This window comes from Engystomops pustulosus, chromosome 5, assembly GCF_040894005.1.
Source record: "Engystomops pustulosus chromosome 5, aEngPut4.maternal, whole genome shotgun sequence".
NCBI lineage: Eukaryota > Metazoa > Chordata > Amphibia > Anura > Leptodactylidae > Engystomops > Engystomops pustulosus.
In genome coordinates this window covers 163,657,913-163,673,412 of record NC_092415.1, presented here as the reverse complement: position 1 = coordinate 163,673,412, position 15,500 = coordinate 163,657,913, and the positions used below count along the sequence as shown (strand labels likewise).

Sequence of the window (15,500 nt, the reverse complement as noted above, 5' to 3'; positions counted from 1 at the left end):
CTACTGTTTGATATCATGTGCTTGTTAGCAATAGAAGTTGCCGATATGGCAAACCGGCTAATTAGAAGGGATGTCCACAAGTTTTTGGCCATGTCCATTCATTATATAAATGTTCTTTTCTCTTTTTCCATTGCAAAATGAAATTGATATTGAAAATCTCCCTTTGGCTATACCTAGACCTAAACAATATAATACAAACCGGAAAAAACATGTTCCACAAAAAGCTTCATTGCTGGAACGTTCCTCTGACTTGTTTATCAGTATAATAAATCTAACATCTTATCTATATAGTTTGCAATTGGATTACTGCTATTATTCTTGTCTACATGGTATAATAACTCAGAACATCCCACTTCAGCAAGCAGTCACTGGTTTGTCAGGGCTCAGAAAGAAATAGTAATGAAAAAGATTGATGATAGCCATTTTCTAAAGATGTAACATATTTTATCAACACAGATGTTTTTTTTATCACAGCTTTGCAGAGAGAATCACATTATCCTGTACAGACTATGTAGCACTAATCTAAATAAATACTTAACTTTGTTCAAGAAAATGTTATGCACTTAACAGGAAAGTCCAGAAGCCAAGTGAAATACATGGGACATAAATGTGTGAATAAATAGAGTTATAGATTGCTTCATTAAGGCTCATGTGATAAATAACATCACCTTAAAAACAGCTCTCAGCTTACTCTAGACCAAGGGTAGGGAACCTATGGCTCGGGAGCCAGATATGGCTCTTTGTTGGCTGCATCTGGCTCTCAGACAGATCTTTAATAAATAGTGATGGCTGCTGTGTGTCTTAGACTGATCACTGGACACAGGCAGCGATGTTACCACTGCCTACGTCCTTTGTACGACCCAGGCACCATCGAAGCCATCGTCTAAGCCTGTGTCAAAGAGAAGAGCGTGGGAGTGATGAGGAGCTGGCATACTGGGTGTATGTGCTGGGGCTACCTATCTACTAGGAGGCATGTGCTGTGGCTACCTATCTGCTGGAAGGCATGTGCTGCGGCTACCTGTATACTGGGGGACATGTGCTATGGCTACCTATCTGGTAGCCGGCAGTCTTTATAGGAACCCAGGAAGTGAGCAGCACCAATCAGTGGCGCATTGGCCCTTCAAATTCACGGGTGCCAGCCTACGCACTCTGGCCAGACGGGATGGGAGCCGGAAAATGTTGGGTTGAGTGAGCTCGGAAAGGGGCTGCCACGGAGAGGGGCACGGGTATGCCTACGATCCGAGACCTAGATCACAGTGGCACCCGTGACACTGGGACTACCTATCTACTGGGAGGCATGTGCATATGGTATGGCTCTTACAGAATAACATTTTAAAATATGTGGTGTTCATGACTCTCTCAGCCAAAAAGATTCCTGACTCCTGCTCTAGAAAAACAGATTCACAATGGCAAATAGAAAATATTTACCCCGTAAAAACCTGACCCTTTTTTGCTTTTTGTTTTTTATTTTTTGATCCCCACCTTCAAAAATATTTCCATGTGGGTGTTTTTTATTGCATCTAAAAAAATGAAGCCTCTATTACTGTCCAAAGGCAAAAAATATCTTTATTCACTTGTTAACGAGACATCCAGCAGTTTTTTTATTGCATACAGAGAAACATGTAAAAATATTGGGGTTCATTTATCTTCGGGTTCTCTCACATATATGTCGGCAACAATTATTGAGAAAGTCTCACCACCAAAAAGGGGAGGTGACTGGCGAAAAGTCCTACTCATGAGAGAGGCTTTTTGGATACTTACCTTAAACACCAGCCACCCCCATGGCTTAAATTTACGATCCGACCTTATGCATTTTTACTAAGCTCATGTTTATATTTATATATTTATGTTTTGGTTAATTTTTCTTCTTTTTTATTATTCGTCATATCCTCTCCAATACCTGTGCTTTTCTTCTTTCTGAAGTGCGTCACATCATTTCCTTGTTTCCTACTTGGGTGTTTCCCTTTAGACTTCAAATGCCTCTTGCTTCCACATGCACATACGCCAGTATGACTAAGGATTAACTTCAGAAACGCGTCATGGCTCTCCCCTCTCCCATGTGCACATGGTTTTTTAACCTTATGGATTAAAAGTTAGTTTTTATGCTCCCTTTTTTCTTTTGATTTTTCCCTATTTCTACTTTTTTTAACTCAATTTTTTGGATCTTTGCTGGAGTTTTTCCACGTTTGGTTTTCATTTATCTTAGGCTTTTCTTTTTTTTTGCTCTTATATTTGCACCATTTTTGATGCCCTGGCATATTTGCCAATTTTCCATATTTGCCAATTTGACCAAATTAGCGACTTTTCCACTTACCTTGCAAAGTTCACAGTGCAAGAATATTTCATTGTTGCACCTGATCTTTAGATACTAGATGTGGACGTACAAATCGTGGTAAACAGGTTCCACTGTGATGCAAATAAATTCCAGTCCTGAACAGCCGTGGGAAAAATTTTAAAAGAGGCTAAAGAAGAATTTGTGACTTTTGTGTTCCTTTTTTTGTTTAATCCAGCAAAAAAACCACTGCCTCAGTTGTCTGATATATGACCTGTTAAGATAAATAATAATAATAATATGACCAAAGATAAATGACCCATAAAATCCTCTTCTGGGACTAAAATACAAAATAATAATTGTGGAATTGCTTAATTTTATAGGTGACTAAAGGGTTCTTTTATCTTTTGTAGACATTGATGGAATTCATTAAGCCATACATAATACAGTGTTAACGTCGCAAATTGTTGGTGTGCAACTACTTGTGAAGTATGTTTTTTTAACATGTTCACAAAATTTTCGATAACACTTACATTAATAAATTGCACAGCTGAATATAATATAAATACTTCTTTTTTCAATAATCAGACTGTTCTTTTCAGTCGCAAAATTGACATTCACTCTGACATCCCTGCTAAATCTAAGTTCAAGATTGACTGCAACACACAGATGTTCAGCATACAGTTATATACACCCATAAAGAAGGTGATAAATTAGAGGAATGAGGAATTGAAAGAGAGAAAAACAGATACACAGGGAGCAATGTATGTATATGATGCTGGATCTAATAGTAATCTAAGTATCTTTTATATCATTACCATGCAGTACTTCCTTTTTAATGTCTTTCTTTCAGCTACTGAGTGGGACTTAGAAAACAGAGTCTCTTGTTTCTTCATGAGTTGCCCATATCATATTGTACGTCTGACTTGCCTTACCAACCATTACTATTGCCCACCATGATTGGACCTGAGATACTCTTTTCTGGTCCCAGAGAGAATGTTTTGAATGCCCATATATTCTATTAAAAGGCTTTTTTGTGTTTTTTATTTCATATTGATGTCCTATCTTTAGGATAGATCAGTAATATCAGATTGAGGGGAGAATGACACTTAGGTCTCCAACTGATCAGCTGACAGACTAAGAAACCCAGCAAGTACAAACAAGAAGGGAATATCCAGCCATCATACCACTCAGGGATGATATGGATTCTGTGTCTCAGAGATTAATGAGATTTGGTTTTAAATGTGCATATTAACCCAAGAACAGAAGCACAAAACCTTCTGAAGGTAACAAGAGTCTGTCATGAATACTCTATTGAAATGGACTGAAAGATAACTCTGACAGGAAGAAGCCACTTTCCGAAAAGATACATAAAAAAGCCAGGTTGATTTGCAATGCACAAAGGAACAACGTCCATAATTTCTGGAGAGGTGTTTTGTGGTCTGATAAAACTACAATTGCAGTATTTGGTCATAATAACCATTGTTACATTTGAAGGGAAAAGGGAGAAGCTTACAAGAATATCATCTCAACTGTGAAACACAGGGGGGGCAGCATCATTTTGTGGGGTTGTTCCTGCAAGAGGGACTTGTGCTCTTCACAAAATAGATGCATCATGAGGAAAGAATATTATGTGGCAATACTGAAGCAACATCTGAAGCCATCAACCAGGAAGTTAAATGGGTCTTTTATATACACAATGAGGCACATTCACTTACCTGTCACAGAAAGTGCAGAAAATGCATTGATCATGCACTCTGCCGCGTTTCACAAAGATTGTGCGCCCGATATCCTGCATGTGTCGCTTCCCTGCTAAGGTCCAACAGAGTTCACCTTTTTCATCCTGGTGCATGTAAGTGCTTGATCTGACGACATAATTTGAAAATTAAATTCCGCACTCCGTTGGATCGTCAGACGTCACCCCCCCCCCCCCCCCCAATTTCTGTAGCATAAAAAGGCGGAGTTGCGACATAATCCAATCCCCTGTTAAATGCCTGTCACACCCGCGAAAAACGCCGGAAAGTCCAATGAAAGTGCGTCCACCGACCCTAAGTTAATAAGCCCCAATGACCTGTAGCATACTGTGAAACTGGTTACAAACAATCTGAATAATAACAAAGTCAATCCTTTTGAAAATTTATGGGCAAAGCTAAAAAGACAGGTGCGAGCACAGTGGCTACAAACATGGATCAGTTACATCAGTTCTTTCTGGAGGAATGGGCCCAAATTCCTACCAACCATTGTGAGAAGCTTGTGGAAGCATGTCCAAAATTGTTGACGTAAGTCATAAAGTTTAGGGGCAATGGTACAAAGGCATATCAAAGATTTTGACAATCCTAATTAACCTAAACAAGAAAAGTTTATTCTGATTTCATGAGAAATGATACTGAGAAAAACGTGTCTTTTTATATAGTGTATGTAAACTTCTGGTTTCAACCGTATGTATATATATAATTTATTGAATAATATAAATATAATTATATCATAAATAAAATTATAATAATATATATATACATATACACACATATATATCCAGTCTGCTTAGGTTATTTTGCCCTGTATAGTGTTGGGATTCGTGTTGCAGTTTTGTGTATAAAGCTGTGTGTTTTAGCATTTGAAAAGGATGTCAGAGCAGTTCTATTTAAAGTAGCAGTCAAATTTGTTTCAGCTTTCTGAATTAGTTACACAGATAGAGTGGACATTACGTCTTGTGCTGTAGGATGATGAGAAGGAGACAACTTTCTAATTAATTCACAGATAGACTTGCACTGTAAATAGCAAACTCTACATGTCAGATTTAACATGCTGATAATATTCACTTGGAAGAGGATAGTTATGATCAATAAGGGGTTCAAAGTAAAAGTCTAATTTCCAAGTATTAAGAAGCTTCATTAAGGCATTTTAATGATCCCAGAAGATAAATATTGCATTTAAATCATTGCTTTACTTCCACAAAGAAGAGCGCTGCTAAGCTCTGTCGGATGAGACAAGCAGATTTACATTCACTGAACAGCTGTGGTTTCTTGACTATTGACCTTTCCAATAAGATTTGCTTAAAATTACATTAGTTGCAGCTCTAGATTTGTACTTTTTTGCTTCTGCTCCCATTAAATTACATGTCTTTTTTTGCAACTTTCAGGTACATCATTCTGGTGCCTACTGGATATTGTTCCTATAAAGAATGAGAAAGGAGATGTGGTCCTATTTTTGGCTTCATTTAAGGACATTACAGACACAAAAGTAAAGCATGCACAAGAAGATAAAAAAGAAGGTTTGTGTATTATTCATTTTTTTCAATAATGTGGTACGCACCAACACTTAATCATTACCAAATTATGATATTCCTAAGTAAAAGAGTAAAGCAGTCAACTGTTTATATGATGATTATGGATCAAATTGGTATGAGATTTTCACATATGACTATTATTGGCCACTGAACATGAAATTGTACCGTAAAATTGTAAATTGAATTAAATTTCTTGATAAGCCCTACCTATTTTCCTATGTAAATTGGGCCATTGTAGGAAAATAATAAAAAAAATAGATGTCTGGATTTTGGTTATCCTGTTTGTCCCTTCAGATTTCCAATAGTAGATCTACACGGATTTATATTCATATATTCATGGATTTATATTCATAGACATACTTATTTATATTCAACATTTAGATCAAAATCCACACCCCTACCTAAATTTTGTTACAATAATCCTACCCTTTCAACTGAGAGTATAAATATCAATATAATAGCAGCAAATAGGTAGACAGTTAATATCAACTTTATTATAGTCTTCTAAAATTGTATTCAATATTGATGCAATAGCTCACACAAGGGATAACGGACCAGAAAACTACACGCCCCAATACCACACCCTAGTGTACATATACACAAAAACTTATTCCCATAACTTTCTAGGCGCACTTAAATATATACACAACGGTACGTATCATAGAGACTGTAATATGGTAGCTGGATATATGTAGAAATATACCTACCCTAGGGTCATCTCGGTGTCCATATATTTGTGAGTGTCAGTCTCAATAGTAGGGCTGGGAGGAAGCTTCCTCTTCCTCTTCTGGACGTAATTGGGGGAGGGTGTGATGCCCTAAAATAGACTCACCCTATTCCCCAAAAGCTCCTGCCCTTACAAGGGCAGTCCCCAAGTACTTTCCCTTGTACTAAATACATGTCACACCTCCTTCTTGACTGGTAACATAATTATTATAATTTTTTGGTTCTATTGCTCTCGGATTATAAATATCAATAGACTCATGCTCAAAAAGGTTTTAGGCTTCCCTTTACTTGGGGTAAATATTCATTACACTGCCCTATTACTATTTCTAAATACCCTTTCAATGCAAAGTGCATTCTAGGTGAGAAATGGTGAGAATATACAGTAAGGGTGCAATATATCCAAAAGATGTTTACATTAAGATTTCTATAACTAAACAAACCCATATTCCATTAGGAAAGTTGCGCCAATGATTGCAAATCATCATCATCAACCAGATATAATTCACAATGAAAAACCATTTCTTTTAGCCAAAAATGGGTTACAGTTATATAAACATTAAAAGTTCAATTTGTTTATTTACTGTATTATAACACGGCAAATTTAAAGAATTGTACTTCTACCAGATACATAAGTTCTCTATATTACCTTCAATCCTGAGTAAACAAAGTGTTCTTCATCTCATTTACAGAGACCTTGTAATAACATTCTGCTCTAGGGAGCAATAGGCTAAAAATAAACAATACAACAACACACATTGGAAAATATCTATATATTGAATCTACAAATGAACACACTTTATCACCATAAGGGAAAACAAGTTGGAAATCAATGGATTTCAATAGGAAAGATAAAATAAAATCTTTTGTTCTGTATTTTTAAAGTGTTTTCATTAAAATAGGGGGGAGATTGATCATTGGATTTCCGCAACTTTTTTGCGTGGTCTATTTATCTTTAGTCAGGACATTTGTGCATGTCTGCCTTTGCTTTTTCTAGGTTTTGGACTTGTTTCATTTATCTCAGGCATTTCCCTGTGAGGTTTTTTGAAATTTTTATTAAAGGAAACCTACCACCATGGATCTATTTATTAAGGTATATCCAGTGGCAGGTTCCTCTAAAGTATAGTAGTATAGTCCATTTTAGGGCTGATTCTTTCGTGGCCCAGAACTTTTATAAATTTGAATTACCCCGATATGCAAATTTCCTAAAGAGGCTCCTGAGGCGTGGAGTAGCCGGAGCTGAGGCCACACACTGTGGCTACTCCACGCCCTAGTAGCCTCTTACGTTCCGCCTACCAATGCATCTTCAGCGTACAGCTACGAGGAGCTACGTGCACACGCACAAATTGTAGGTGCAATAATGAGAAATTCTTGTGCGACTTTTGCAGTTGGAAAAGAGGAAAAGAAACAAATTTCGGTGCAAATATAAAAATATGCCAAAGAAAAGTCACAAATATAAGAGAAATCTTAAGATAGATGACCCCCAAAAAGGTACAAAAGTCACTAGCAGCATTCCATGCCTAACAAATAACCTAACACTGGACAACAAATCTATCATTCTGTCGGCCAGTAACAAGGCCAGGCAAGTCCAGATTTATAAACTGAGACTAGATGTAAAATACTGCTGCCAGATTTATTGAAGTGACAATGATCTGACAACTTGCTGGGCAACAAAAGACTGGAGGTCATTTATCATTGAGGTTTTTTGAGTGTAAAAAATGTTCAAAAAAGTCACATTGAGAGTTTTTGCAACATTTCAATTTACTGGTGTAAACATAAAAGCAATGCTAGTGCAAAACCGAGCAAAGTGAGATTCATGATTTGCGACTGTTTAGTCACATAGTCACTCCTGTTGCCTGCTGGCATATGCTGGGACTTTTTGAATTTTTTTTAGTGACAACTAATAAAGCATAAGAACATTTAGGCCACTTTAATGAATCTGATAGACAGCTTTGCTCTAGATAGAACTGTGCCAAAGAGATGGCCTAATGATAAATAACCCCCACAGATTTTTAAGTCTAGTAATAAATGATCCCCAAAAAGCCATGTAGGCTCCTATGCTCCTTGGGCTGGATGCAGTATCTATAAAAGCAATCCCAAATTATCAGCTGCAATTTGGAACTCTGCTATCTTCATTTGGAGCTAATTTGCCCTTTAGTCCCCCCCTCATTCTCCAGAGACAATGTATATGTGCACACTCATCAGGAGGAATTTATCATTACAATTAATCTATGTTGGCTGTCTATGTTCAATTCCATTTTTGTTTTATCTTAATTCATCAAGTTTGGCTTTTTTTCTTTTTGTTTCATAATGGGTTTCTTTTTGCATCTGTCGCACAATGTTTTTTTCTTTGGAAGAAAGGTAAACTGGTACACAGTCCAGACTGACACGTTTCGAGTGGAAGTTCTTAATCATAGTCATAGCCAGTATGGACTATCATAGCCAGTATGGACTATGTATGCTGTTCGTATTTCTGAATATCCAATAAAATTGGGATTTTATACTGTGGACATGCTGTGCTGGAGGATACTGTCCTTCGTCCACGCCTGCCCTAATTGCTGAGGACCTGCAGCCGTTAAAGATACAAAACCTTTTGATATATTTTTTTGGTGCACATGTCCCTCTAGGGCAGTAGTTCTCAACCTGTGGGTCGTGACCCCAGCAGAGGTCGAACGAACAAAACACAGGTCGCCTAAAGCCTTCGGAGCCACGATTTTATTGTGTTTTTACTGCAAATCGCATTGTTTGGGGTCACCGCAACATGAGTAACTGTATTGCGGGGTCACAGCATTACAAAGGTTGAGGACCACTGCTCTAGGGAGCAATTGGTCTTCATTGATTTGGTAGTGGTTTTTGTCCTATTTCTATGGCAGGGGGTGACTGGAGTCATTTTGTGCAAAAATTAAAATATGTGCCAAATCACAAATCATGAATTTAGTATTGTGAAAACCAGTCTGTGCAAATAATGAATTTAGCACGAGGAGAGTCTATTTTAAAGTGACTTTGAAGTGTCCAATATTCATATGGCGCAATGGAAAGTTGCAAAACAGTATTTGTGCCGCAACTGTACCAAAACAAGACAGAAACCTCAATGATAATTCAACCTTCATGTCTGATGGTTATGTCTCTGAATGAGGCCATGACAAATTGAATGCTAACAAATCTGGGAAACTTACTCAAAGCCAAAGCCGCTCATCTAGGAGTTTGTATTCCATAGCAAAACTGAAAATCCACTATAAATCATGACTTTACAGTATTTTTAGCTCCACAGGAAGACATCAGATTTTTTGCTTTAATTAAATTGTGAGCATAAGGTCACTCAGCATAATTTGGTTCTAACAAGGGTTGAACGGAAGTAAGGATGAAAACTGCTTTTTCTCTACCAATGTATTTCTTTATACGCCCAGTGGTGCTATCTCAAAATTGTTTCCGCTCTATTAAGTATTGTGCTAAAGTAGTCTAAAATTATAAATCCATTTATATGATTTTTATCCCAGTGAGATGTACTGTCTGAGCTTATTAGGGAAAAGCAATTGTAAAAAAAAAAATTGACTCCATCCAAAATGATTGCTTTCCTTTAGTTCATTCATCACATAAAACAAAATAAATGTGCATTTTCACTCATTTAACTTTGTCAGATCTGTATGTAAATTCCAGAATTCTTGCCCAGGCCATTTTATACTTTACAGTTTAATTCTGTTTAGTATCTATAATCTTTTTGTACTTGAACGATGCTTCCTACTTACAGGATAGAAAATGATAAATATTGGAGCAGTGAGTTTTATACCACAGAGATTCCATAATTATGAGAACAGGGACCCTTAGTCACACAGACACACTACCACTCCATTATTTGCATCTCAGATTATGGAAATAGATGATCATTGTATTGTGACTCATTAGGACTCCATAACATACTTTTTTACTGTAACATAGCGCTACATACCATAATAGTACGTCATGGAGCTGATACCGGTTCGGCTCATCACTGGAGCTTAACTAGTGTCGGGAACTGACATCCCTGTTTAACACCAGTAGTCAGAGCGACAGGCCTGGGTGTCTTACAAAGACTCCCAACTGCCATCCCCGATGACCTCACAGGGGGGGTGAGTAACGATCTGACCCAAAATGGTGATGTGCACGTGCTGCTGGCATTTTATTACTTTCACTGGTAGCTTTGCCACTTACATTTAATGTTTAAAAAGAAACTGCTTTACCCCACTAAACTACTATCCGCCTGAGGTAGGGGATGAAATGTCCTTCATGAATTCCCTCTTTTATTTGAAATCTAACCCACTTAACTATAACAATCTCCTGAAAAGTAGGTAAATATGACTCTTCTCATCCCATTTTAGTCAATACAAAAGCTCCTATCTTCTGTTATACCTAACATGCTACTATTGTCATATATAAGATAAGGATCTCATCTTGCAGATCACATCAGGCAGATAAAGACATAGTTGGAAATGTGAGTGGCAGATAAAGATCCAATTCCCGCCTATATTTTCTGTATGTCCAGTTCTTTAAGTGCATTCTAAAAGAAGAGATTCTTATCTTTAATATAACACAAAATTCTTGTTTTTATGTACTATTGAACAGAATAAAGGAGCCTCTGAATTGACAATACTAATGTCAATTGTGAAAATAGACCACAGTATCTAATTGGCTGCAGACTCCGGCTGTAATAGCAGGGTGTCAATGGTGTCATACAGCAACCAGAGGTCCAGTGAAGGACCCTAGGGCTGCCTGTGAAAAGTATCTGTGTAGGTCTCCAGCCTGGCCCAATAGATGTCTGTTAAGAGAGCTATAATGGACTATTACAGAGATCAAACTATTTCTATAGTTGTCCATTTATGGACCAAAGGTATAAAAAAAAGTTTTAAAAAAATCTAAAAAAGTTTAAAAAAAAAAACACCACACACACAGCCCCACCTTTAAGAAAATAAATTAAAAACACACAATTTTGTACCACCACACCTGTACCTCTCCAGGCTACAAAACTATACCAGGATTTATCTTGTATGACAAAAAACTTCTACAAAATAAAGTAAAAACCAAATGCCAAAATTGACATTTTTTACTAATCCACCATACAAAAAAATTAGGACAAAACATTTTTTAAAAATTTATGAATTGTAAAGGTGTACAAATAAAATCTATGGGGGATATTTATCAGGACCTCTGCGCACCGCCAGTGGCGCAGAGGCCCTGAAATAATCGCAAATGCTAGCTTATTGCTAGCTTTTGCGATTATTTTTCACAATCCGCCACCTTCACGCCAGTGGGGCGTGAAGGGGGGGCGCGGCCGGCCGAGCGGGGGGCGCGGCCGGACTGGAGTGGGCCGGCGTGGGGCGTTACTGTCCCCGTGCCTGCGCACTCGCTGCTGCCGGCGACTTTGCCTGGCGTAGGAAAAACGCTGCGCAACTGGCAGCCCGATACATGAAGAGGCAGAAGCCTCTTCATGTATCGGGCTGCGAATTTGCAGCGGCAGCGCTGGCTCGTGCGCCAGCGTATGATAAATATCCCCCTATGTGTCTATTCACAAAAATAAGCCCTCGTGTAGCTACATTGACAAAAAGCTTCTAAAATTATGGAACTTGGAAGGCGGCAAAAACTTTTTTCCCCCAAAACTATTTCATTATGCAAAGGAAGGTCATTTTTAAAAAAAACCCTATGGGCGAGATGTATCACTTTTCTGTGCTTAAGTGTAATTGCTGCGCCCATATTCTAGTGCATTATTGCGCCTGATTTATCACAAGTTACAAGCATCTGTGATAAGTTGAGTTCTTGCCTCTTATTCATCACTTTAGGTGAAATTTAGGTGCAGTTTAGGCGCAATGTTAGATTTGGGCTCTTATATGTGATCCTGCTGAAAGCTCTCTACCGCACCCCAGCATGAGAATAACCCTCACAGCAGAGTCCTAGGTGTGCGACAAGCTGCACCTCCTCAGCAGTGGCTTCTCCTGGAGGGAATCATCCAGTGCTAATCTTCTGCTGCCGTCCTGTAATTCTGGCCAGAATTCCTCCTCAGACACTAGTGTGGTCATCCTGCTACATGGGGAGACTTCTCACTTCTCTTCTCTCTTGCTCTGAGCTGAGGCTTTTGCAGATTGTTTTGTAAATAGAAGGTCATGAACAGTAAGTAAAGAATGCAGGAGGATAGTGTGTGTAGTGTCTGTAGTGTCTGCTGAGGAGATAAGCTGCTCTGCACAAGAGCTCAGTGCTTGCTTTTCAGTTTACGCCGCCTTCAGGCTGGAGTGTTTTGTGCCCGTTTTTGCACCTGAATACAAAAGTTGCGATTGAATGTTATTAGGTGCAGTAAAACATCTGGATTAGTAGGATAAATGAGGGAAACCTAGTTATTTTTGCTGCGTGGCTAGTTTGGTGTTTAGTCGCAAAACTGGTGGGTGCACAAACAGTGTGACAGAATGAAAGGCACAAAAACAACAGGAAAAACGAGTGATACATCTGTCCCTGTAATAATTATATTGCTGTCAGCATATTGACCTAAAGAATGAAGTAAGTTATTATGTTATTCAGGTTCAAACATATATAGGCAGCATCAGATTTGCGTTCTGTTTAAAATATAATGCAAAGAAATAGTTAATAAAAGTTCACCAGTAAGGCAAATGGATCCCAAAGTTGTGCTGTTAAATTGTGCTATTTCATCCACCAAAAACAAGACAGCTTTAGTGACTGAAAAATAAAAAAAGTTATAAGTGGTCGAAGAAATTAACGAAAAGAAAGAAAAATTTCCTGGGTATTAACATGGAAACAGATGCGGAAAAAGGGGTTAAGGACACCATGATGTAAAGAGATGTCATATGTCATTAAGGTGTTAAGATGTTCAAATGTATTGTGTCTACATGAAAAGAACTGTCTGAGCTCTTCACCTACAAAGAAAGATGCAAATTTCACTGCACTACCTGAAAAAAAACATCTACAATGCCTATTATATGATTATTTTTATTTCTGGCTTTAGTGAAACTAAAAACATAGAATTACTTTTTGATACTTATAAGACACAAATTACACAGTGTTGTATCTGTAAACGGAAGTACCAATAAAAGGCAACACTAAAAAATGTATGTCTTTAAAATCTATTTGTGTGTATTTGCCGGTGTGTACATCAGGTACCTCTAACACAACCAAAAGTATATGTAAAAATGAAAAAAAGGGCATAAGTATCCGACACTGTATAATGCTGACACAGTGCCACCCTAGAATTATGAAGCCTTAGCTATGGTTACCTTCCTCCTACAATGTAATTGTAGGGTACTACAGTGATTCCAGGGTAGCCAGGGGCCAAATATTGACATCCAAACTATTATTTACAGATATTTTATAGGCCCAGCCAGATTTTGTAAGTTAGTCATTCATAGAAGCAAATATAAGAAGATTTAAGGGGAACCTGTCACCATAGGCCTTTCTCAGCATGGGACAGGTTACCATAGACTAAGTAATGTATAATCCATACATTAAAAAACATAGAACTAAGTTCTATGGTTTTTGAAATAAACTATATTAAACTTTTCCTAGTTCCCTGCCAGCTTTCTCATGTGTGTCCCAAGGGCGTGTAGGGAAACCAGCTGAGTCCCCTCCTCCTTCTGTGATAAACACTCTCTCTGTTTTTGTCATCCTTCAAATCAAGCCTCCTCTTCTTGTGGTGCAACAGTCCAACTCCACTCTCTGCTCAATAACAGCTGGCCACTCAAGCTTCAGATCGGCTTGCTGCCGGTCAGTGAGATAAGTGTGGAGAAGATTGAGGGGAGGAGGAGGATGGAGGACTGAAAGCTTTATTTGAAGAATGACAAAAACAGAGAGAGCATTTACATAGAAGGGGTGGAGACTCAGCTTTTTTTCCCATACACACCCTCGCGGCACGCATGTGAGAATATACAGCTCTACAAGTTCCAATGGACCTTTCCTTCTCCCCTCCCTTATCTATTAATTTTAAATTTCTCCTTAAATTTGTCTTGGTTTGCCAAGATAGACTGTTGGTTCATTAAAAATCCTAATTACAGATGTCTATAGGTGTCAATAAGGAGAAAAAGGGGGAGGAGAAAGAAAGGGCATTTAGAGATAGAAGCAGAGAGTCATTTCATAGAAATGTTTAGTATTGTTTCTCATGGATTCACACAAGCTTAACCTGAAAACGTGGATGATGAAAGCTTAGGACATTCACACTTATAGCCATTTATTTACCAACAAGGTTGACATTTATTCTCAAGAAATCCTGTTTAATTTTGATCCATCAGAATTCTCCCATGTAGTTTTTATGTAAGAACAATAGTGAAGTCTGTCATTATATTTTATAACATTTTAAACAGAATCTTAAATGTTCAGCTCCAAAAGGTTAAAGTTACATGTGGTGATATTTAATTGCTTGTTACTTTTGTTCCACAGAAAAATACAGAAGCAGAGGAAAAGCAGGGTCACATTTTGAGGCAGCAAGGAGACGGAGTCGGGCTGTCCTTTATCACATCTCGGGTCACCTACAAAGGAGAGAAAAGAACAAATTAAAGCTTAATAAAGTAAGAACTCAATATTTATAACATGCTATATTCATATAGTGCTGCACATTAGTGCATGGGAGAATAACCTGTGCAATTCTTACAAACAGCTTCTTCTTAATAATAATTTCCAGTTGACACGTCTCCTTCACCTGAATTTTATTTTTCGAAAAAATGCACATTTGCAATAGTTTCATATAGTCATTGTGAAGAGCTTCACACTTTACAGTTATAGCTTTAATTACTTGTAAAACAGTGTATTTTCAGTTCACTTTCTCATACATTTGCAAAATTTTGTAGTTAGATCCATTTTCCAGTTAAAAAGAAAAATGGGCAGTGTTATTCTTTTGAGCTAAATATATGAAATATGATATTTTAAAAAGTCCCAAAAATTATCTACATTTTTATCCATTTTTTTAAGCATTGAGGCAACTGCATAAGGTAACACAGAGAATAGTTATTGAGAGTTCTGTAGTTGACAATCAATCTGCCCCAGCCAATTTTCCCCCAAACCATCCCATTAAAAAATTCTGAAGAAAGATAGTGCAACATTATGCCCATCCAAACACTAATGAAGTTTAGGGCTCATTCCCATAGTCGTGTGCTCGTCTGGACCGGAGCCCATGCAAGCACAACGCTCTTAGCCCCTCTTCCCTTTATAGACAGACGAGTAGCTGCGACTCGTTGGCAGTCCATTGAGACAACA

At 37.8% G+C, this 15,500-nt stretch overlaps 1 protein-coding gene and 1 long non-coding RNA gene across 5 annotated transcripts in view; one reads left to right on the top strand and one right to left on the bottom strand.

The window, feature by feature from the left end:
• KCNH8 (potassium voltage-gated channel subfamily H member 8) overlaps positions 1-15,500 on the top strand; it is a 252,604-nt gene that overhangs the window by 135,250 nt on the left and 101,854 nt on the right. For all 4 annotated transcript variants that reach the window (XM_072153654.1, XM_072153653.1, XM_072153652.1 and 1 more), the window contains exons 3-4: positions 5,412-5,543; positions 14,688-14,815. In XM_072153654.1, the coding sequence (XP_072009755.1) occupies positions 5,412-5,543; positions 14,688-14,815 (260 nt within the window). The remainder of the gene's footprint in view (positions 1-5,411; positions 5,544-14,687; positions 14,816-15,500) is intronic.
• The window catches only part of LOC140133450 (uncharacterized), a 125,836-nt gene continuing 124,720 nt past the window's right edge, over positions 14,385-15,500 (bottom strand). The window contains exon 3 of the long non-coding RNA XR_011855896.1: positions 14,385-14,776. This is a non-coding gene — a long non-coding RNA (uncharacterized lncRNA). The remainder of the gene's footprint in view (positions 14,777-15,500) is intronic.